This window comes from Rhinolophus sinicus, linkage group LG16, assembly GCF_036562045.2.
Source record: "Rhinolophus sinicus isolate RSC01 linkage group LG16, ASM3656204v1, whole genome shotgun sequence".
NCBI classification, from domain to species: domain Eukaryota; kingdom Metazoa; phylum Chordata; class Mammalia; order Chiroptera; family Rhinolophidae; genus Rhinolophus; species Rhinolophus sinicus.
Window position 1 is genome coordinate 39200471 of NC_133765.1, and position 24906 is coordinate 39225376.

At 45.9% G+C, this 24906-nt stretch overlaps 1 protein-coding gene and 1 long non-coding RNA gene across 7 annotated transcripts; one reads left to right on the top strand and one right to left on the bottom strand.

The window, feature by feature from the left end:
• Positions 1-5161, top strand: LOC141569156 (uncharacterized). Its single transcript, XR_012492582.1, has 3 exons — positions 1-2546; positions 3320-3470; positions 4409-5161. It is a non-coding gene; the product is annotated as an uncharacterized LOC141569156 (long non-coding RNA).
• Positions 5116-24343, bottom strand: ZNF605 (zinc finger protein 605). Of its 6 annotated transcripts, XM_074321253.1 has the most exons (7): positions 24081-24343; positions 22457-22574; positions 20451-21042; positions 16866-16986; positions 9993-10104; positions 6525-6611; positions 5116-6201 (listed from the first exon to the last, which is right to left on the bottom strand). In XM_074321253.1, exons 3-6 carry the CDS (start codon positions 20463-20465, stop codon positions 6536-6538), a joined length of 324 nt encoding a protein of 107 aa, XP_074177354.1. In that variant the 5' UTR covers positions 20466-21042; positions 22457-22574; positions 24081-24343; the 3' UTR covers positions 5116-6201; positions 6525-6535. The 6 variants fall into 6 exon arrangements, with proteins under 6 accessions (XP_074177354.1, XP_074177353.1, XP_074177355.1 ...); XM_074321252.1 differs by having other exon boundaries at positions 5116-6611; positions 24081-24342; XM_074321254.1 differs by having other exon boundaries at positions 5116-6829; positions 24081-24342.
• Positions 24344-24906: the final 563 nt, after the last annotated feature.

Below are 24906 nucleotides of genomic sequence, written 5' to 3' on the forward strand. Positions count from 1 at the left end.
GACTTACCCCACGCCCCGCGCCGAACCCGGAACCGGGCGCAAAGCCGCCGCTGTCAACAGACATCGCGGATCCCTCAGCTGATCCGCGGGGCGGGGCCAGCGGCGTCCGCGCCCTGCGATTGGCTGGCGGTGGCGCCCATCGAGCACCGCGACGAGAGCGGTCCTGGGAGCGGCCGTAGAAAGTGGGCGTGTGGAAGCTAGAGGAGCGTGCGCAGACGGGAGGCTGCGGGCCTCAACGCCATCTTTGATGCTGGCCTGGACGACTTCGTCGTCGGGCATCTAGGGAAGCCGCTGCGCTCCGCGCCATGTTAAGTCGGGGCAAAAGAGACCGAGTAATTTGCAGACGGGGCACTGAGAGCAATTCTCAAAGCCGCGTTGGAACTGCGCAGACGCAGGGGAGGTTCAGCAATTCTAACAGATTCCAAGGAGAAATGAAGTCTCATGTTAAAACTTAAGATACATTTCCACCCCATTGCTGTAAACTCCGCACAGAGCTACAATTATCGTGAGTAATTTCAGGTCAATACTGTCCACTTTTATGGTTTAATGGGGAAATTTTTTTTTTTTCGTTTTTCCTTTCACAAGGGAAGGAAGACATTCATTTTGTTTTATCTCACAAGGAAACTATTATAGATTACTGTTTAACGATAATCCCTCCAGTTTGTATCCTAGGTATACAGTGATTTCCTCTTTGCAAGAGTAATTTCTTCTTGAAAAATGCTATTGGCTGCTGGATAATATGAGCTCATTGTTGATTTTCTTGGGTGTAGTTACAGTATCGTGGTTATGCAGGGAAATCTTTTTTTTAATTAAAGTTTATTGGGGTGACCATTGTTCGTAAAGTTACACAGATTTCAGGTGTACAATTCTGTATTACATCATCTATAGAAAATGTCTTTTTTAAGAGATAGTACTAAACGTATTTAGGGATGAAATGTCACGATTGTTACATTTCTTTAAAATGCTTTAGCAAAAGAATAATATGAGAAGATCAGGTAAAGTAGAAGCTACTGTTAACATCTGTATTCAGTGGGTATCTGTGCATTGGTTCGGTTATGCTGCACACTGGGTGTTTGTGATTTCTAGAATAAGGAGGTAAAAATGTTGCCCGCGGTGAATTGCCCTGAGTAGAAAATGTAACTAATGGTAGTTTTAGGGGAAAACTCTTTTTTCATTTATGAGCCCACAGATATATCCATTTAAGTTAACACAAACCCAACTTTAAATAAAATGTAAGGTTTCAGTCCCGTGTGTTAGTTACCACAACCAAGCAATTTGTACTTAATAATCTTGAACATGCTGCTTACAAGTCTCTTTTTGAAGCTGTTTTACATTGTACTCTTTCTCTGTGAAATTGCTCAGCACTGAATGGCACCTGCATTCATTTGCTTCCACCAGTGTTTCCAGGCTCATTTCTCAGCATTAATTTATCCTTGTTGCCTAAATCCTGCCATCAGTCTACTTGGAATACCCCTAATAGTCCATGTTCACTCACACCTCCCTGCTTTCACATACGTTATTTCTTCAAGTTTGAATGTCCACCCTCAAAAGAGGTGGTGGGAGAGATTTAGTAAGGGGCAATTTCCAAAGATGTGGGCAGGGTTGAGGGGAGACAAGTGGTATGTGAAGTGGCCAGCTGCTGACACAGCGGAGATCTCTTAACCAAGTATGCCTGACAGGGCCAGGGAGGAGCCAGAATCACAGAGCCCGCAGTGAGGAGAGGTTGCCCAGCAGAGGCTGTGGCCCTTGGGAAAGGAATGCAGCTCCCCACTAACTGAAGGGCAGCGGCCAGGAGAATAAACACCTTGTGTGCGGCTTCTCCTGACTTCTCTCCTGCTAGCCCCTCACCATGTCCACATCCAGCTGCAAGCCACAGCCATGGGCATCCGTGCACATCTGCTGACGGGGGCAGAGCAAGATGCAAAGTCACTCTGAAGGGAGCATGGAGGCTGTCACACATCTTCCCACACCGGGCAGTTTCTTCTTGCCCTTAAAGACACAGCTCAAACACTTTCTAGACACCTGGTAAGAATCTGAAGTCTGTCTCATCTTCCTCCAGCTCTCCACGTGCCCTTAACCTTCAGACCCCAGTACAGGGACACTGCTCACCAGCCTGTCCCAGATTACAACACAAAACCACAACGGCAGTGACATACTTGAACAAAAGAAAGGGATTTGGAGTAACAGTGTAGAATTAGAATCGAGTCCTGGCTCTCACGAAGGGTTGAGTAACAGGTACACTGCTTAAATACCTTCAGTGACATGGTGGTCATGGCGATGCCTAATCCACAGGCTGTTTTTGCGAGATAAAGGAAATGTTTGTGTGGAACTAACTGTCCATCTGTTCATCACAACCCATCAGTTTTGGTTAGCTTTCCTGTATTTCAGAAAAATCACGTACTGTGAGCCCTGCGTCCCCAAAGGCGGAGCCTGGAGTCAAGTCCTCTGTCTCCTTGCAGTAGCAGTCATGTGACCTGGGCGCCACCATCAGAACCGTCCTCCCAATTCCTGCTCCAGAAGAGAGCTTGGAGATGACTGAACGGCCTGTATGTCCATTTCTTGATGCAGGGGACCACAGGAGTGGCAGCAATATCCTGTCAGACTTGTCACTCTGTGGTATCTGGCAATTTATGGTGGCAATACATTTTTGTGCAACTTGGAGGGAGACCCAGTGATTTTTAAAAAATCTTATTTTCCACACTACCAGTTCTACAGTGTAGCTTTGGGCATTTCTCTTGAAAGTTGAATAAGCTTCAACCCTTATTATCTAATCCATTTCTTAACCTCAAGGAAAACAATCAAACAGAGGATGAGGGAAGGAAGGCATTCCAAAGTAGACCGACGGTCTTATGATTGACGGTGAAATTGGTGAATAAATTAAAAATTAGCAACTAAATGGTCGATCAATGAAAGGTGACATCGTATGTTCATGTCATTTCACTGGGTGATGGGGACAGTTCAGGGACAGTTGGAGGGGATTTTTGTGTGTATGCAGATTAGAAATTTCCTCATGGGGCAAATGGTGCCACCAGGGCAGCAGTTAGGCTCCCCCTCCTGAGTCCTGAATCAGGACCACAGCTCTGGCAGCCGAGTGTGGGGTCTGAAAGATAACATGAAGTTTTGCCAATAAATGTGGCCATTGTTACCAGTAAGTAAGGTACTGGCGTGAAAAGGTGAGAAAATAGTTTATGTATGTTTTTAAAAATTGTTAATTTTGAGGTACCTACAAAAATCTCCCCAATTCCTAATTTTATAGAAATATCAGCTCATGAAGGGAACTTTTTTTTTTTTAACTTTTATTTTAAATGTGTTTTTCCAGCTCCAAGTCAAATAGTTGTTTCAATCTAGTTGTGGAGGACGCAGCTCACAATGGCCCATGTGGGGCTCGAACCAGCAACCTTGTTAAGAGCACTGTGCTCTAACCAACTGAGCTAACCGGCCACCCCAAGGGAACATATTTTTGTTAAAATGTAAGCAAAAATAAAATCCTATTGCTGAGTGGGAGGCCAATGGCTCAAATGAGAATTGAAATTGTAGCCACAAGGAAAGGATGACGCAGGGGGAGGTGAGCTGTAACCTCAACGAGAGCAGTGCCCTCACCTCAGTGCTCATCAGACTGCACTGCATCTCACATTCAACCAAGTCTGTTGAAACATCAGTCAGTTTAACTGGAAGGAAGTCTTGTTCTGTATCTGACATTCCGAAAATTAGAAAACAGCTGCTTGAATAAATGTTCTTTCCCTAGTCAGTGGACAATCATGGAAAAAAAAAAACACAGCTACAAAGATTATGGCAATAAATATAGACCTTAAAAGTTGTAAAGGAGGTACAGTTACTGTTTCTTGTTTTGTTTTGTTTTGTTTTGTTTTTTAATGTGAGCTATTATTACCTTTTCAACTATAGTATTTTTTCTATTGTATTTATTTTATTAGTTTCAGGTGTACAAAACAGTGTAATAGACATTTATGCCCTTCACAAAGTGATACCCCCCGCTCCCAATCTACTAGCCCTCTGACATCGTATACAGCTGTTATAATTGCACTGACTGTTCCCTCTGCTGTCCTCCACATCCTGTGACCGTGTGTGTGCGTGTGTGTGTGTATATGTATAAAATTATAGTTGACATTATTATTATTCAGGTTCAGCTTCAGGTGTACACTGCAGTGGTCTGGCATCTACACCATCCATGAAATGGTCTCTCATAAGACAAGTGTCCATTGGATACCTTACAAAATCTTTACACCATTATTGATTATATTATCCAAACTGTTTTTCATATCCCCGTGGCAATCTTGTAACCACAAGATTTGTTTTTCAATCCCCCCAATTTGTGTTTTCTAATCCCCTCACCTTCTCCCTCATCCCCACCCTACAGTTCCTGTTTGACAGGTCTCTTTACCTTCTGCAGACACCTAATATTGAACTGACACCCACACCTCAGTAAATCCAGTGGCCTCTCATCGGGCTCCTGGCTGGCGAAATCTGGTTGTGTGGCCTCTGAGGAACAAATGGTCCCACTTTCACCGTGAAGTCCATCCCAGCAGGAAAGTTCCACATTTTGCACAGCACACTGCCACATGGATCTGCCCTCGTCCACGGGAACCTCACCAGCACTACTGTTAAACTGACTTCCTGGGGAGGGTAAGAGGCGCACCACTGTGTAATGGGCAGGGAACTCAACTGGGAAACCGAATTTTAATATTGTGAAGCTTTGAAATACTTGACCTTCTAGACCTATGGGAGATCACCTACCTCCATCAGCCTCAAAACCAAAGGGAGAAGCAGGAGCTAAGGAGACGAAACGTAGTGTAAGACCCTGAAATGCCCTGAACAAGGACATTAGTGGAAAACTTGGTGAAATGTGACTAAAGTGTGGTGCCAATATTTATTGTTTTGCACAATGTACACTATGGTTGTATGAGATGGTAACACTGAGGGAAGGAGACACAGGAGTGCCCCAAGTCTTCTCTTAGTCTAGAACGATTTCAAAACTAAAAGTTTTTAAAAAGCAATGACACCTATAACGTCCAACATATTTTTTCAGTAAACATCAAATGAGGTGGCATATGAAGTGTTTGGCGAACTAAAGCCGTACATATTCATACACAAAAGACGTAAGTTATAATCAACACGTTTAAATGTCAGTGCAAGTGCAGGCCATTCTGTGATACTTTAGACACACAGTATAGATTCATAACAATCTGGGTCAGATCCAGACTCATGAATGAACACGACCTGTGACCTTCGTAGGTAACGGGACATTAGTTTATTCACCTATACAAAGGAGAGTAATCGCTAATGCCTACATGGTATAGAAATAAATAAGATGAACGTTATCTTGAACAAAGGAGAAGCTCCAAGGTCTCATTCCTCACTGGTCAGTTAGAAGCACCATATAGAGATGACTGAGAATGGAGGAATGGCTAGTTTTAATCACCCTTTATGCACTTGAGAAATGAGTTTGTGAACTGTCCTACAAAATGTTCTCTACTCACATGTATCTTTTGTTTAATGAAGAAGTCCACATAAAATGGTTGAGACAGACCACTGGTTTTCCAAAGGCATTTCCACAAATTAAGACAAATAGACGTACTTCTGTAACTCTGGAGAAAGAACATTAATGCTATTTGTTGAGTTCCTTTTGAGCGTGCGAGCAAGTTACATGTGTGTCAATAAACCACAGGCTCTGTGGCCAGTAGAACAGCAACGAAAGTCAGCATAAGTTAGGGTGGGAAAGGCCAACTCTGTGTCTTTGCCATGGATCCCATTTCTGTTCTCAGGAGAAGCATCGCATGGAGGCTTTGGGCACATCACATGCAGCATGTGATAGTGGAGCTGTGTCAGGTGGGGACCCGCCCAAAATGTCCAGTCAGGACTCCAAGGAATCATTTAGTGGACATCCTTCCAAAACTTTAGTCAGACTCAGAAAATGTGCAAAACACCCATTTTCTTAAGAAAAATATCACCTGGGTGTTCAGAAGGAGTAAGTGCCTGCAGAAAGCATCTGAAACCAGGAGTCTGGAGGCTCTGCGTGAAAAGAAATGACCCACGGGAGTGCCAAGCATGATCGCACTCCCATGGGCAGTGAGGCCCCACTGCGAGGTGGTGACCCACACCTTCCCAGTGGTGACAGCATGCGGTGGGAACCAGGCGCTGGGGCAGCAGCATGGGAGTTCTGGCTTAATGGGTATCATTTCAGTTCTGCAAGATGAAAAGAGTTATGCAGATGGACAGTCGTGACATTTGCACTGAACTGTTCACCTAAAAATAGTCAGATGGTACATTTTATGCTATGTGTATGTTAGCACAATAAAAAACGGGGGGAAAAAAGGAGACCTATGTACTGTTTGTTTTTTACTGTGGTCTTATGAAGAACCTTGGAAATAGCTAAGGCAGGTGTCATACCTACTTTACTCAAAACTCTTAATTGCAAAAGACAGATTGCAACTAAAGCAGAAAAGGAAATTAGAAAACAAATAGAAAATTCACAGGTGTAGATAACCTCAGGGATAAATGGATCCTACCCCAAATGACATCATTGAGACGTTGGTCTGCTGCTCTCTGCTTCATTCGAAGTCTTGGAATCCTTCATCCTGAAGACAAGATTCTCCCTACGAGGAGAGAGGACAAGCCAGAGCAGCTGCACTTTCTAGGTGTCAATCCCAAAGGGAGGCTGCTTCTCCCAGCACTGCGTAGGGTCTTGGTAAATACACTTCTTGAGTCACATGCCCGAAACTTATGACTGTGGTCACTAGGTCAAAAGTCGCACTTGGAGAAAGGAGGGGTGGGCCACGACTCCCAGAGCCAGGAAGAGGATGGATGGACGATACTGTAAAGCCATTACAGTCCCATTTTAATTTTTCAGACTGGGAAATTGGAGCCCCCAAAACTTAATTTGTCAGAAACTACAGTAGTAAGATGGCTAATAATGCACATGAGATTTGCCTCTTCTGCTTCTGATGTTTTCAGACCCTCAATCTTCCTGGCTTTAGTCTGTGAAATATGTATGGATTTTGAGATACTTGAAATTAGCTGTTTTAAACAGGGATGAATACAGCATAATTAGTAGCATCATAAAGAGCGCTTCGTTTCTAGGAAGACAGAGGGGTTCAAACCCAGCCTTGCTACCTTGTAGGTGAGTGACCTTGGTACACCAGAGTGCCTGTGAGAGAGACATGAGCTAAACAGTACCAAAAATACATAAGGCACAGGCAGAGCTTACCTGGCACAAGCACCCCAGAAGTTGCTGCTGCATTAACATACCAGTTAGTGACTTTTCATTCCCACCACAGGAAACTCTCTCAGGCTAAAGCGTGCCATTTGCGGTCATTGGGAACACACGTCAGCAGCCCAGACACTGCCTCACAGGAGCAGTGGCAGCCTGACGTTTGTCATTAGCCGTTGACCCCATCCTCATATGGGAAGACCTCGGACATCGTCATTGCTTGACACATCCTGCTTCATACAAACATACACAGTATGATGAATGCATGTGACGTGCTTGTGCCCTTCAAGCTGCCCTGTGACCATGACTTGGGGATAAACCCACACTGCCAATCAGCTGCAGTGGCAGCAGTCCATGGTTTCAATGTCCCTTCACAGGGCCATTCAACAAACACCAGAAAGTAACCTGCTTCCACTGCTTTTTGAGCCTGAGCTTGATGTTCTCTTAAATAAATAATTTTAACGATAAGAATGCTTTCAATTGCTGAAATTGAACCTGAAATTACAAATGTTACTTATACCTTCTTTCCATCTCAGCAGTGACTGCTTCTATACTATGTCCTCCTTGTTGGGCACCTTTAACAATTTATGTACCAATACCCGAATATAGTGATTTAGGTACTAAGTAAATTTGGTATGCCCTGGTTTACTTAATCTTAGTATTTTTAAAGTAACAGTCCCAATGACAAGACATCAAGACTGCCTGGATACAATGAGTAGTAACTGTGATCCAAGTTGCAAAGACTCACAAAGAAAATAATGACCAGGAAGCACCATGAAATGCACATCTGACCTCAGAATGGGCTGACTACTCCTGAAGGCCTGGTGACGGGGTGTGGGTGTTGGGGGAAACGTGCAAGGTAGGGAAAGCACACTGTAAAAGTAACTCAGTTAGATTCCATTCTATTGAGCTGGTCACAAGATGGTCCGCTGCCTGCTTCTGTGTTGTAGACATGAGATAAAATTTCTAAGACAATAAACATGAGAATGGCCTTTCCCTTCACCACGTGGCGAACAAAGAAGGAAACCATTGTTATCAGCACACAGGTCACACGGTGCCACCCCTGAGAATCCACTGCAGGTACTGGCACTGCCCAAGTCTCAAACACTGACTTCACTCACTAGCTAATTCCCTCAAGACAGGACTAGAGCCATACACAAATTCATTAACAGACTACATCATGAATGGTTACGCATCTCCTGCAGTTACACAAAATGGAAAACCTGCATGAAAAGCTCCTTCAGGATGCAGACTGAAATGCAAGTGCACCTGGAGGAAAAGTTCCCACCCTTCATGAGGTGTGCATGCCAGCATCACAGAACCACTGGATGAGAGAGGACCAAGAAAGCTGAAGCGCTAGGTGGCAGGTCACAAGGGACACGCCATGGTATGGTGCTGTCTGTAGTGGACCTCTGAGAGTTTGTTTCAACCTAACTTACGCTTCATGACATGTTAAGTGAAGCAGCTTTGGTTTGATCTTAGAAAAGCTGATCTGCTTTCTGGCATCAGTTGCAATGGGAACTGGTGTGGAGCCTTGGAAGAGGTTCTGTAGTAATTGTGACTCCTGAAACGAAAAGTCTTGTTTATGGTTACAGATCACATGAACGACACATATGAAAAAACAGCAGAATATGGGAGGAGGATATTTGAACTGCACAGCACAATTTATTAAGATGGAACTTCTGGGTAGCACGGTCCACACCTTTCCTTCCTCACTCAGTAATGGGCTACCGCTTTTTCTTATCCACACGTTTATCATAAATAACAACGCTTTCTTTTAGGTTGTCTGGCTAACCCAGAGGTAGCACAAGAGTCCGCAGATGTCTTGGTTTTCCTATGAAGGGTCAGTAATGACTGACTGCAGGGCCGCTTGCATATGGGGCAGATGGCAGCAACCTCCTGAACCATTTATATTTTCAGCAAAACTGAACAAAACACAAAGAACTTTGACATGTGATGTAATTTCCACTGAATTGTTAAACACAAAAACATTGCTATTGATGGTGGGAAATCTTGATCAGTTCAGCCCATACCCTAGGGCACTACAATGCTCAAAACTCCAGGTGCTCACCACTTAGCACATGGCACAGCAGGTGCATGGGATATTCTAAACATCAAAAGCTTAATAAAGGGACTCTTTATAGTTGTGTGTTCAGAATTAAGGAACTAACCAGGGACAGTGACACCGCCAGAGCAGTTACCACCCTGTCTGAGGAGCAAGGAGAGGGAGGAGATCTGAACGCTGGGCCACCTGCCTGCTGGGAACGGCAGCCAGGCAGAAGAGACTGCTACCCATGGTCCAGAGGGAGGAAGCATAAGTGGCAAGGACTCAGCTTTCTTCCTCCCACGTGCCATCTCCACCTCATACTAGAACTCCCCCCTCCCCCCAGCTCATACTTGAGAGCAACCCTGGCCAGGAGGTCCCTAGAACACATCCCTTGGGGGCACAGAGCAGATAAGGAAGTGGTACGCAGGTGTTGAGGTTGTCAGCACATGGCCAGGTCCACAACACAGACAACTGTTGTGCAGCTGCTACAAACAGGCCATCTTGAGCGCCAAGGAACAGGATTCTGACTCATGACACAGGCCAGTCACCTGTTTTAAAGACTCACACTCAGGCAGTATTGCGGCCATACACTTTACTTTGAAATACACCATAACCCCAAATACGTTGTCATTGCTTTGGCTTAAAGCACTCAATTGCCTTTTAAAATGAGGAAAAACACACACACAAAAAAACACCTTTCATATTTACCCACGCACTCACCATTTCCGGAGCTCGTCCTGTCCTCCTGCAGGCCTCCTGCAGATCGAAAGCTCCACTTTGTGTCCTTTCCCCGCTGCCCAAAAACGTTCTTGCATGTCTCCTGAAGGTAGGTCTACAGGTGAGAAATTCTTTGATTGTATTTTCTGAAAAAGTCTTTTTTGCTTTCATTTTGAAAGATGTTTCGATGGGTAACAGCACTCTAGGGGGCAGGGTTTTTCCCTTTCAGTAATTTAAAGGAGTTACCCTCTGTCTTCTAGAAGTGTGCTCTCATCCTTTGCTCTGTGAGTATCCTGGGTCCTTTTTCCTCTTTACAGTCGTTCTCTTCCACTCTAGAGTTGTTCTCACTGGTTTTCATCACTTGACATGATGTCCATGGCATGAGTTTGTTTTTTCTGTGCAGAGTTCTTTGAGCTTCTTGAGTATGTGGAGTCATACTTCTTACCATATATAGAAAAGGGTCAGCCATTAGGTGTTCAAATACTTTCTTTCGCCTCTTCTCTCTCTCCCCTGTGGGGCTCGCTACATCAATGTCATGGATCCCCTATTCTCTCCCCTCCCCATCTTTTTTCTCTGTGTACATCATTTGGATAGTTTTTATTCTTCAAGTTCATTAATTTTTTTTCTTCCTCTAGGTCTAAACTGTTTTTAAATCCACCCACTTTTTTTTAATTTTAAGACATTGTTATTCTCATCCTGAAATGTTCCATATGGGTTTTTAAAAATATGTTTTCCACTTTGTTTCGGTAAATTCATGTTTCCACTTATACTTATAATAGTGATTTGGACATCCTTGTGTACTAATTCCAACCCCTTCAGTCTTTTTTTCTAGGTCTCTTTCTACTGATTGATTTTTCTCCTAATTACAAGTCACATTTTCCTGCTTCTTTCTTAAGTTTTTGGACACCACACATTGTGGGTCCAGAGTAGCTTTCAATCTAGAATTAATTCCCTCACCACTTAGGTAGCAGTCTTCTAAGAATTCTGCCTGATGCCCTATGTGTGGAAAGATGTTTGCACTCTGGTGGGAACACAAACTATTCTGAGGTCTGCGCTGAGATCCAGGAATCATTCAGCTACTGCTTTCCATGTCTGAAGAAGCTTTCTTTCACACACATGCGAATCGGTACCAAGCCAAAAGGCTCAAGGGGACTCCTTGAACATCGCCTAGCCCCGTCCCTGGGAATTTCCATCCTCTCCAGTCTGTTCTTTGCAAATTCTAGCAACCGTGGCCTCCCCAAACTCCAGTCCAGCAATTCAATTCAGCAAGGCTGCGTCGGTTCCCTTCCCTGAACTGTAGCCTGGGAACTGCCACCACTTTGTCCACCTTCTGTCAGGGATGACAACCCTATGCCTGTCACGTGTCTGAAACCATCACTTTACACATACTGTGCAGTTTTTATCTGGTTAAGGCAGGACAGTCCATCTGGCCTTTGGTATAGTACCATGGCAGAAAGCAGATGTCTTCATGTAAAACAAATTTTCTATTTAAAAATGACTATCTTTTAGGATAATTTATATACAACAAACATAACTTCCTTACAGAATTATTTCAATAGGATCATGCTTAGCAAATTCTTCAATTAGGACTACTCCTCCTTATGAAATCTCTAATAGTCAATATTTCCTCTATGCATGTATTCTGTGGTGTATAATAAAATTAATAAAAGTTACCCTTTCTAATGACATCTCTCACTTGTTATGACAATAGAATGTTTTTCCTGTTCAGGTATTCTAAATGCTTAATGAACTTCCACTTCTGACTGAAAGGTTCCGTGCTGTCACAATATTGATGAGCCATCACTGTGCAGTAAGCTGAGTTTTCTGGGAGGAGACTTCCTTATATTGTCTCCTTAAAAACATTCTCCCCTTTCTGAATTCTTTACTGAGGCTTGCCTTTCCCACAGTCAGTGCATTGATAGGGTTTCTCTTGTGTGTGTCCTTAGATGTGTCAGGAGGCCTGACATTTACTACCATGCTTTCCACGCTCACTACACTTGTGTGGTTTCTATATTATATGATTTCTCTGATGGATGATGAGCTGTGACTTCCTGTTGAAGGTAGTCCCACACTCATTGCATCCATAGTATTTATCTCCTGTATGAATTCTCTGATGCCTCATAAGGTGTGACTTTCTAGTAAAGGACTTCCCACAGTCACCACATCGATAGGGTCTCTCTCCTGTATGAATCCTCTGATGTATAATCAGCTGCGCCTTCTCAAAGAAAGCTTTTGCACAATCACTGCATCCGTAGGCTTTCTCTCCTGTGTGATTCCTCTGATGCTTAATGAGCTGCACTTTCTGAACAAAGGCTTTCCCGCAGTCGCTGCACACATAGGGTTTCTCCCCGGTGTGAATTCTCTGATGCCTAAGCAGCTGTGGTTTCCAGGCAAAAGCTTTCCTACATTCACTGCATTCAAAGGGTTTTTCTCCAGTGTGGGTTCTCTGATGATGAATGAGACTTGACTTCTCACTGAAGGTTTTCCCACACTCAGTGCACTCATAGGGCTTCTCTCCTGTATGAGTCCTCTGATGCGATATCAGGCTTGACTTCTGGGTGAAGGCTTTTCCACAGTCACTACATTCGTAAGGTTTCTCTCCGGTGTGAGTTCTCTGATGTGTTAGAAGCTGTGACTTCCCAAAGAAGGTTTTTCCACACTCAACACACCCATAGGGCTTCTCTCCTAAATGAAGCTTTTGATGTCTGATGAGCTCTGACTTCTTAAAGAAGGCTTCTTCACAGTCACCGCACTGGTAGTTCTTCTCTCCCGTGTGAGTTACCTGGTGTCTAATAAGCTGTGGTTTTCTGATGAAGGCTTCACCACAGTCACCACATTCGTAGGGTTTCTCTCCTGTGTGAATCCTCTGATGCCTGATGAGCAGTGAGTTCCTGCTGAAGGCTTTTTTACACTCACTACACGCATACGGTTTCTTCCCTGTATGAGTTCTGTGATGAGTAACAAGCTGTGACTTCCAAAAGAAGGCTTTTCCACAGTCACCACATTTATAGGGTTTCTCTCCTGTATGTGTTCTCTGATGTGTGATGAGCTTTAATTTCTGGGAGAAAGATTTCCCACAGTCACTGCAGCCATAGGGTTTCTCTATTGTGTGAGTTATCTGATGTCTTTTAAGCTGTGACTTCCTGCTGAAGGCTTTCCCACACTCGCTGCATCCATAGGGCTTCTCTCCTGTGTGTGTTCTCTGATGTAAAACGAGCAGAGACTTCCTACTGAAAGCTTTTGGACATTCCCCACACCCATACGGTTTTTCGCCTGAATGAGTCCTTTGATGGATAGTGAGCAGTGACTTCTGTGAGAAGGCTTTCCCACAGTCACTGCATCCATAGGGTTTCTCTCCTGTATGAGTTCTCTGATGTATAACAAGCTGTGACTTCTTGTTAAACACTTTTCCACATTCCATGCATAAACAGACTCCTGTGTGTGTTACATGGTTTGTAATGAGCCATGACTCTTTACTGCTGACTTGCCTACATATATTGCAATCACAGTATTTTATTCCACCTTGGGTTCTGTCTGGTTTGATGTAGAATAACAATTTTTTACTGAACTCAAGATTCTTTCTTCCACAGTTACTTTTTGGAGTAAGAAAATCAAAACTTTTTTCACCTGTGCCAGATTTACGGGGTATCACTCCTAAACGAACAAAGTTAATGCTTGAATGGAATATTTTCCCAAAAACATCATATCCATGGATGCTCTCTGTACTTTGAAGTTTGTCTTGATTATTCTGGTGCCACATTTTGAGATTATTTTCTAGCCAGAGTTCCTCTAAAAAGGAAAAATGAACCGTACTGTGTAAATCCCCCAATGATTATGCTTATTAAATAAAACTTCTGAAACGGAGCCTAGGATCCCACTCCCACCACCCGCCAAAAATCTTCCACATACAATGTCTTCTTATTGGGCATTAAAATTTTTCACAGAAATGAAAACAGATTTTTAAGTTACGAATGTTTATAAACATGAGTTCTTAAATAAGGAAAGATAAAATACACTCAAGGAACAGTAATCATGAGATAAAAAAGACTAGAACAATTTCTAATCAAATACTTATTCAGCAATAACCCACAGATTATCTAGCATGTGTCCAGAACTTGCTAGCAGCACATCAGGGGAGAAGATAGGTAAGCACCCACCCTCATAGGACTTACAGTTCAGGGAAGACTGAGAATAACAAGAACATAATAGAGTGAGATTATACACGTTGTCGAATACTATAAAGGAAGAATACTGAACACAATGCACAGTAAACGTAAGGTTACAACTTTACATCTCAAAAATGGGAACACTCATTTCCTGTGCTGTTATTTGAAAAACTTCTCAGTCAAGTCTCTCCCTGGAATCACTGACATCAGTAACTCTACCATCATTACAGCTACTTCTTGGAGTTATCCAAGAGTTCTCCAGAGCTGAGTACCACTTTTATTCAGCTCTTTTGACATTTTAACTGAATCTATTACCTACATATTGAATCTGTATATAATACTATCAATGGAAATTATTTCAAACCACAAGAATTCCTTGCATCACATTAAGACAGAGTAAGTACAATTGTTGTGATTTCCATAATATGACCATGTACGGAATATTTTAAAATGATCTTTTAAAGGTTGGTTTACTTTAGTACGGTATTCTTTATTAGCAACTGTGAGGTAATATTCCCAGGAAGACAGAAGATTTGCAAGATAGAAGATTTGGCAGGATTTCAAACATAAGACAACCGCTCCTCTTATGTGGGATAACTTTGGGGGGACATAAAAGCCTCATCTACTTCTCAGACATATCAGAATTTCAGAGGAAGAGCCAGCTACACTGCTGATATGGAGGAGAATAAAATGATTCAATATTTCAACCTTAAGTGAGTGGAGATGCTGCTACTACTACTTACTGAGATGAAAATGATGTGGGAAAAAGTTTGGAGACTAAAAACAAGAGTCATATGTAGACATTTGAATGTAAGATCCGCTTGAAGAGTTTATAAAAATTGCTTCACTGAATTGTTACAGTAAAGAAAAAGACAAATTTTAAATTAAAATCACATCAAGATAAGATATATCCAAATGGATAAAGTACATGATATAAAACAATATTGAAGTATTCAACTGTATCAAAAAACCTTTAAGAAAAAAAATCCTGTTATTTTGGAAAACAAGTGGGCCATCTCTTATCGATGTTATCGTAGGTGGGTACCAGTAGAATTCCCCAGGTCTCTGTTTCTGTTACACTCTTGTATTTACTACCTTCGTTTCATCCTATTTTTCAAACTGATATTCCTACTTTCAGTCTTGCTCTCTCCCCACTCTAGTCTCCACACAGCAGCCAATAATCTTTGGAAAATGTAATCAGGCCTTTTTACCCCCAGCTTAAAAACCACCCAAAACCTTGGATAAATACAATCTTTCATCGTAGTGTCCATGCCTTTGCACCAAAGAACTATTTGATGAATAAGAAAGTTCCTGCCCTACCTGGCCCCACAACCACTAGTTAATGAAATGTTTAATAATCACACACCATAAATTCCACAGCAAACAGAGAAGGCGTTACTTGCCATCTTCCTGTGTGGGTAAGCTGGGTAAGGAATTCCACATAAAGTCTGGGTTTCTACAATACAATGCTCAGTGGGTAGAGATTGCAGGAAAGGCTGGGAGACAAGGAACGCTCGCTGGAGGTGAAAAGAGCTGAAACTGAACAGAGGAACAGTCTACCTGGGACAGCACGTGATAAACGAGGCCCAGATGCAGAGGAAACTGTGTGAAGGACACTGAGGAAGAACTATTAACAGTTCAGATGGAGTTGACCATGACCTTGGGGCACAGAACACACTGGGAAGATGCTGCCCTACCCTGAGAGTCTTCAACATAAACAGAGCTGAAATGCCCACAGCAGGTAACGGGGGCCTTAACACAGCAGACTATCTGATGGGACGAATGAGAAGCTGTCGACAAGCTAAACGTCAAGGGCACCAGAACGACGTGCTGGAAGGGCTGCAACGCTTCGAGTGCACAGAGGCCAGGAAGCGGCAGGGCCTGCGACAGCACTGCAGGTATTCAGTTCTGTCCTGTAGCCACGAAGTCACCTTCTATTCTGGGGACTTGAAAAGACGTCTGACAAACTAGAGGGAGCAAAGAAAACTACCAAAGGAAACTCAAAGACAATCAATCACTGTCAGCTAAAATGAGGCACATTCATGAATTCTTAAAAAAGGAGGCAAGGAGCTTCCTCTGCAGGCTGGGTTCGAGCAGGGGACCGAGGAAACTGGGAGGCAGAGTCTTACGCACAAAGTGGATCCTGAATGACTGGCCACCACCTTGTGGGGCTGTACACGTAGGAGGGGGCACATTTCATCACCAACGCCACGCCAAGGGACTCATCCTGCTGTGGGCAGACAGCAGGACACGACGAACACTTTAAAAATCGTGGCGAAGTAGGTCACTGATGCTGAATCGATCCTAAAGACGCAGGACCTTTCAACAGTTTTATAGTAACGTTTCCAAAGTGCCAACCTGCCATACACCTGCCTGTTCCTCACCTGAAAGGTTCTGACTCAGGACCTCTTCAGTTATTACCCAGGGCTCTTCTGGCTCCAGCTTGAAAACTGCATCAGGCTTAGTAATTTCACAACCTGTTCACGGAAACACAGGATGTGGATGCAACTGCCTGGGCTGAGGGACTCTTTAGTAAGAAAACTATTTTACCGCAAAGACCATAAATAAGGTAAAGCAAGTGCACACAAATCTTTCAGTTGAGTGTACAAGCCAAAGCCTCTCTGACCCCTGCGGCTTAATTCCCAAATCAGTAAAGACCTCAGAGACCCCACTACTGGGCCCATACTGTGCTGCGTGAGAATGTTCTTACCCAGAAACACGAAATTACTGTAGTTCTCCAGCATCACATCCCGGTACAAGCTCTTCTGGGTGGGGCTCAGCAGATGCCACTCGTCCAACGTGAAAGCCACCGCCACGTCCTCAAACGATATCTAGAGAGGCAGAATCCCTGTTAAAGCTGAAGTGGCTCTTAGGTCCAATGCAGGCTTTCTTCTCTACGGTGCAGGCGGCCCAGCGGTGGCCCCAGTGGCCTCACTCTTGGTGTTCCAGCCTCTCAAATGTAGCCAGACTGACTCAACAGAACAGGGTAGGAGTGAGGGGATGCCACTTCCAAGATTAGCTCCAGAAGACTATGCTTCCATCTTGGGACCCTGTCCTGCTCTCTGGGGGAATCCAGCTGCCATTAGGAGGCAGCCCTGTGCAGAGAGAACTGGGGCCTGCCCACACCCACGTGACCGTGACCGGGCATGACAGGCATGGCCATGTCCTGTCTGCACCTGGAGATGACCCAGCCTTCTCAACCTCTTGACCACAGGTTCATGAGATCCTGAACGAGAACCACATGGGTAAGTGGCTGGCAGTGCCCAACACACAGACATGGAGAGATAAAAGCTTGTGTTTTCAGCCACCAAGGTTTGGGGTAATTTGTTACATAGCAATGGTGAACTAATGTAATATGCTACTCTTGTGTTATACCTTGAGAAAGATGCAAAAACGTGGTTGAAATGTTTATCATGAATTCATCCATCTATCCATTGAACAAGAAACTGAAATGGGTTGTCAAAATACGCCATGTTTCTCAAAGAAGGTGGTAATTGGAAACAGTTCTTAGCTGAGCGCCATGGCCCAGCCATGGAGGACCTTCAGAGGTCCGGCCTCTGCCCGCTAAATGACAGTGCTATCTGAGTCACCGTCAAACCCCAATTCACATCTACATGCCTAACACACTGCCCTCCCTCCGGCGGCTCTGCTCCAAGCAGGACCAACTTAGCAGGCTCCTTAGACATCTTCCCGAACACAGAAACTAAGGTCTTCCAAGGCCACAGGCACTAAGGCGTTCCAGAGGCCACAAAGCCCGGGCATGCAGGGCGTGGGGACAGGCACAAGGAAGGAGAGCAGCCATACGCTTTGGAAAAAATGACAATGTTGCAGGACTCATGTTGATTTCTTGACTTCCGATAAAGACAATGATGAGAACAAGGTGATATTAGTGAAAGGTAGACACACAGACGAACGGAATAAAACAGAGAGCCTAGAAACAGACACCCATAAATATGCTCCTGATTTTTGACAAAGGTACAAAAGCAATTCCATGGACAAAAGAGTCTTTTTAACAAAAGATGCTAGAACCATTGTACACGCATGAGCAAAAGAATAAACCTCACACATACCTCGTGCCGGATGTAAAAATTCCCGCTAAGCGGATCACAGACCTAGACATATAACTTCTAGGAGAAAACCTGTGTGACCTTGGGTTTGACGAGTTTTTATATACAATACCAACACATAGTCAATTTAAGACAAAATTAGTATGTTGGACTTCTGCAAAAAATTAAAAATTACTTTTCTGTAAAAGACATTGTTTAAAAAAAAGAGAAAACGCAGCACAGACTAGGAGAAAATATTTGCAAATCACTTGTCTGAGAAAGCATCTCATCCGGAATATGTGAAGAACTCTTAACCCTCAATGAAGAGAGCACCATTAACAATGGGAGCTCTTCACACACACACTTCACCAAAGAAGATGGAGAGACGTGAGATAAACGTGAGAGGATGTTGAGCGGCATCTGTCGTAGGGAGTGAAACTGGAAAGCGATACACTACACACCTATGAGAATGGCTAACAGTTAACACCTAAAACCCTGGCAGTGAGGGGCTACGCAACAGTGCTACTCCGCTGACGGTGAGGACGCAGAATGGCAGCAACTGGAGGGCAGAGTGGGACCCAGACTGGCCACACCGCCCAGCGATCCCGCTGTTTGGTGGCGACCCAGGTAAACTGAAACGCACGTTCCAACCTGTAAGCCTGTGAACACAACGGCTGAAAGCTGGGCGCAACCAAGATGTCTTCAGAAGTGAGTGGGTGAGTGACCGTGCGTCCCTGCAGAGAAACTACTCAGTGACAGCACTCGGCAGTCAGAAGGAACGAACGGCACGGTGGCTCTTGGAGGCACGAATGAAAAATGCCAGTATCACAAGGTCACATACTGAGGATTGTATTATGTGACATTCTGGAAAAAACAAACCAGCAACAGATGAGCTGGTGCCAGGGTTAGGGACGCAGGAAAACGAGAAGATGGGACGTGCCAAGCAAGTCCTGACTGCTGTGCTGGTCACACAAATTCACACATGCTGTAAAAGTCACAAGGCTTTACGTGGAGCTGTCACTCCCACACCAGGTCTGGTGACAGCCTGCGCAGTGCAGACATGGAAGGAACCGCAGTCCAGGCCACAGGTCCCGGCCCGGCTCCCCTCTGTGCATCCTGGGTGTCCTCACCTGGAGCTTTTCTCAGGCGCCTCTACCGATACCTCCTTCGGGGCTGGCAGGAGGGAAGCCCTGGGGAAACTTCTCCCCATGGTGACTAGTACCCATAGTTTTCTACTCCAGCCCTCCTCCTGACATGATTCCACAAAACTGCCTGAGCCCTTGTTCGGGACGTCCCGGGAGACCCATGTCTGGCTGGATCCACTGACCCAACAGCGTGCCACTCCACGGAGAAACACCAGAAGCGGCACCTTTGTCTGTGAGTGAGGCTCAGGGCCTTTCACTCTGGCTGTGGGTTAACTGGCTCCTCTGACACCTGGCAGCTCAGCTCTCAGCTCAGCTGAGCTGGCGCAGAACTGTGTGTGCAGAAAGGGGAAAGTCAATGTGCTGTATATTAGTGTAAACAACAGAATTTGGGAAAAAAGGAACAAAGGGAGGGCGAGAGAGGCAAGTTAGCCAAGTGTGAAGGGACACTGCAGACTGCTTCCTGAGTTAAGACATATGGAAACAGGGCTGAGGCCGACGCCTGCGTGCCCAGCTATGCCAACAGAAGTAGAAACATGTGCACCTGAGAAGTATCCCAATTCCATCTGTGAGAATACCACTGGGCTGCCTAAAGGCTGCGTAGGTCACCTCTGCCACATGGTTCAGTTTCTTTGCTCAAAGCGGACAGCCTGCCTGTCCTGCAGGGGCACCACGTGGCGTGCTAACCAGGTGTGTGTCAGGGTCCTGACTCAAGCCCTGGGCTTATCCTGGGGACTTGCGAGGGGACCCGCCACAACAGGGCTGCTGGGCACGGTGCCCACAGACACCGACATGTTTCCTTTCTGCGGGATCACCAAGAAATGCTAGCTTCTCAGACCATCCTGGTCAGGTTGGTTATGGCTGCGGGGTCAGCTCAGCAAAGCCTGCAGCTTAACCTAACAGTGAAGGACTCCATTCCTTTCATACCTGTGTTCCAGCTGTGACTTCCGTATGATTCCGTGACCCACTCGTGCTTCTTTTGAAATCCTCTTTCCAAGTTTATATTTCCTACCCCTTAAGTGTACTGAGGTCTTTTCTGCTGATTCTAGATGTTCCGTCAGCCTCATCCCATCCACAGGAAAACCTTCTGGAGAATCAACAACTCACCTGCGACGGAATCATTTTCTGCTGCTTTGGGGAATCTGCTGTTCTGGGACTTCTCTCTGTCCTGATGCGCTGAGAGGGGCGTCTGGTTGAGGTCTGCAGACTGGAGGAACGCACCCCCAGTCCCGAGCCTCTCCCTTCTTATCTTGCACGGGTCATCTGTTCCTGACAGCCACAGCCTGGAGACGCAGTGGGAGTTTTCTTTTAGACGGTGTACTTCATTTCCACGACTGGGAACTCTGATGAGTTGTCTGTGAGACTCCACTCAGAAGTGGCTGGATTGCCAGCTGCTGGCACACCCCAGCTGGGCCTGCCACTGTTCTGTGCAGCCCTGGCTCCCAGCGGGAAACACCAGATTGAAGCCACTCGCCTCACCGGTTCCACCAAACGCACCAGAGGACCAGCACAGCCAGCGCTCTGCAGACACCCACAAAGTACGAAACTACAAGCTGGGCTCACTCATTCTGCTGCAACATTTCCGGGGACACGCGGATGAAATCACTTGCTTAGGTGCCACATGCAGCTCCTGTCCAGGCAGGATGGTAAACAGAAACGGGCTTGCAGCCTGGGGTGCTGGCGCTCTGCTCCCATTAGCCTGCAGCAAAAGAGAAGGGAGATCAGAGGAACTAACACGAATGGAAAAGAGGAGGGGGGCGGGCAGCCAGCTGTGGTGACGCTGACAGCTCCTGTGACAGCCTGACCACCCGAGCGGATGACAGCGTGAAGAACCCAAGGAAACCCTGATGATACTTCTATCTCACACTGGGACACAGACTGCCTGCCCTTTCCCTCCGAAATCAGCAGGAACGGCCTAGGCCACAGGTTCCCAGGGGGCCAATCGAGGCAGATCAGAATCCTGCTGAGTTAAGGAACCACAGGAATGGCTGAGCCTGACCCGCTGCCTCTGGGCGGTTAGTCATCTCCTCACCCTCTGCTCCCAGGGGAACCGCTCCACACGCAGCTTCTGCCAAGGGTCTCTGGTCCCTGACCAAGGCGCTGCTTGGAGGGGGGTGGGCCAGGGGCTGTCCACTGTTCTACCAGGGCCACAATGTTGGCCCTGGGACCCCTCCTGTCCCCTCTGCTTCAAAGGCCGGGAGGGCCTGCCCTAATGCAAAGTGCCATTGTTTCTAGGCCTGTAGGGGAACAGGAGCTCAGAGGCCTGTAAGAGCAAATACAAATGAAAAAAAGGAGAAAACCCCCTAATTCTCCCTCATGCAGAAAAGGAAGACTCCTCCCCCATTCAAAGAGCACTTGCTTGAGAAAACATGTTAACTGTACTTTCTTTCTCTGCCCCTTTGAGATGTATGCAACTCTTTCCAAAACTAAATAAATAAGCCTCATCCATCTAGTTTAACAGCCCAAGAACCTGGGAACCATCTCTCTGCAATTGCCCAGCAGACCCACCCATCTCCCAGTGTGGCAGCGCAGGAGCCTAACCAGCCTGGCTTTGGCAACTGGCTCCGAGCTATACATCTATTAGGTTGGTGCAACAGTAACTGTGGTTTAAAAGGTTAAAAACAATTGCAAAAACTGCAATTACCTTTGCACCAAACTAATACTTCCCAACATAAAGATATGAAAGGTTGATTTTTCCCGAGGGAAATTTCGGATGGCCTAAGTGTGACAAATTACCATTTACCTTGGGACCATGTATCATAGGTTGCATCCACCTGGCTATAGAAAAGGGTGCACTTTCTTCCTGCATTCATGATCTCTTTAGGAGACTGTCTGCCATGCTCATCGATTGTTTTCATTTTCATGCAATAATAAAACTATTTTTCTTTCTCTTCCACTTTTGTGGAGAGGTTTTCTGGGTTTGTAGATATGGTTTTAATGATTTCCCCAACAGGCCCAATAACCAGATAACTGAGTAAAAGCCCTATTTTTACAAGATGACAGACTGCATAACAAGTATCATCTTAGGCAGAACTGCTGGAACAGACAAACCAAGACTTAAGATAAGCATAGTAAACAAAAAATACTACGTCTTGATGCATATAAATACTTACACTTTAAATTTTGTCACTGCTCGTGTCCAGGTCATTTACACTCAGCCACCTATGGGATCAGAGCCAAGGGCTTCACAGGCACATGTCACATGGGGACATTTCCTTCATAAGAATACACCTGAAAGGAAATGTCCAAAAAACTCAGTACCCAGTAAGCTTGGGACAAGAGGGACAAATTCCACCCTTCCTAGCCATCTTGCCAGCTGAGATTTGCCCCACATGTGTAGTCTCCACCTGTGGTCCGGGAATGGTGGCTGAGCAGCGACACGCCCGGACCTCCAGTCCAGGCTCCACAGGCCGACAGGCTGGCTAGGAAGGCTGAACGTGCCAGACCGGTCAGTGGGCGCCTTCCCAGAAAATAAACTGAGCAAGGAGACGCTGTAATACCCACAGAAGGTTAGTTCTGAGCAAGAGCTCTTTGGAGGCACTCTTCCACTGAGAGGGGAAGGTGTTGTCAGTGTTCCAGTGGGTATGGACACAGATGGAAGTGTCCACTCACCTGCCGTAGATGAGGGGAGAAACTCACACCTGTGTTTTACGAGTGGAGTCAGGACAGTGGCCCCTTCCAGGCAGTCACCACCCAACCCCGGAGCTGGGCGAGGCCTGGAGGCAGACTAGACAGGCCTGCTCTCATTGCCACCCGCTCAGGGTCTCCACAGTGCTCAGTCTGCAAAGCCGAAAGGGGACGCCTGAACACTGCTCAGCGCTAACGTGGCCGTGTGCACCAGCTCCTGGCATTGTTTCCCAAGGGCCTTATGTGTCTCCCTCTGAGTCATTAAGAGAACCGAGGCCAGGAGGGGAGACAGGTCCCAATGCCCACAGACAACCAGGATCTTGTGGGGCAGTCAGCAACCACAGCCAGTCTGGAAAGGCAAGCTGGACTTTGACTGACTTGACCTGAATCAGTAGCAGAGGGCACAGCAAGCACGTCCAGGCAGGAAGAGGGTCTGTGTCAGGCCTTGTCATAGGTTACCGGGGCACGTGTGTGTCATGTCCAGTCATACGGGGAAAGGGGTTCTTTGTGCGAAGCTGCTTCCTGGAACACAGGGTGGGATTTTCATCACCTCTCCTTAGTCTTTCCTGCTCCCTCCCTCCCAGGAGCACAGGGCTCAGGTAAGACCCACCTGTCACAACCAGTAGGACGTCCAGTCAATGAACTCCTCAGTCCAACAACTCTGAGCCCTCCACATGCCCCCACGACGGTCTTATCATTCGTCTCCACTGGCCCCAATCGCCAACCCAAAGGCACCCAATCATCTATCATCAGTTTTTAACTATTTCTACAAACAAACCCTCCTCCACCGCTGTCCCAGTCACACCAGAGGGCAGCCTCCAGGGGCGCCGTCACTCCCAATCCATGCTGCCTCATCCCCACAACCGCTAACCCCCAAGTCTAAGACGCCCCAAAGCCCCTCAGTGACTCTCCCCAGAGACCCCTGTCACTCAATTAATTACCTCCACTGGCTTCAAAAACACTCATCCCCTCCCAAGACCATGTTACTGATTTTCAGACACTCCAACACCTAAACCCTCAAGTGTCCCCAAATTAATCAGCTGATTAAAACGCTGCCCCCATCCTGCTCCCTCCCTCCCTCCCCCGTGCCGTCCACGGTCCCCACCCCACCTGGACCAGAATCCGCGCCTGCGCGGAGGGGCCGTCCTCCCGGGCCTTTCATGCGCCGGCTCCGAGGTCGGTTCGTGCGCGCTCGAAGCGGTCCGCGTGCATATCACCACGGGACTGGGGCTGTCGCGGAGGCAGCCCCCAGGACCGCAGCCTCACTGTCCCCACGCCAGCACTAAACACCCTCACCTCTTGGGTTCGCAGCACCAAGACTGACACAACCCGACGGCGGAAGCGTGCACACAGAACTGCATTTCCCAGAGTTCCGCATGTTCTAGAACTACACTTCCCAAAGGGCACTGCGGCGTGCCTCGCGGGATTGACTGGACGGAGGTTTCACGCCCTCTGCCGCTGCCTGGAGGTGCGAGGTTCAGAGATGTGGAGTGCAACCCGAGTTGCGGCTCAGAATGTGTTTGTGAACCAACATAAACGTGTCACCAGGATGGAACTTTTCTATCCTTTCCGTTTTTGATCAGATCAAAGTAATTTATAAAATGAAAGTAATACAAGTATGCTTTAGTACATCCAATCCAACCGCGCTAACAACACAAAAATGAGGAATTTAGGGAGAAATTAAATGTAATTACGGAAAGAAGGAAATTAATGAATAGCAGAAATTAAGGAATTAAAATAGAAAAGACTAAACTTGATAAATCCAGTTTTTAAAAATAATATATAAAATCATACTAGAAGCTTTATCAAATAATGGGGAAAATGCAACAACATAGATGGACCCTAAAAGCATTATGCTAAATGAAGACAGAGAAAGTCAAATAATGTATGATCTCATATATGCATTTTAATTTCAATTCAAAGTATTTTCTAATTT

What these genes read in the sequence shown, in the direction of transcription:
- ZNF605 (XM_019748733.2), bottom strand. An exon ending in CAGTAATTTCGTGTTTCTGG is followed by an intron (nt 16,633 to 16,865) that starts GTAAGAACATTC and finishes TTCCGTGAACAG; the next exon opens with GTTGTGAAATTACTAAGCCT. An exon ending in CCTGAGTCAGAACCTTTCAG is followed by an intron (nt 13,779 to 16,539) that starts GTGAGGAACAGG and finishes TTTCCTTTTTAG; the next exon opens with AGGAACTCTGGCTAGAAAAT.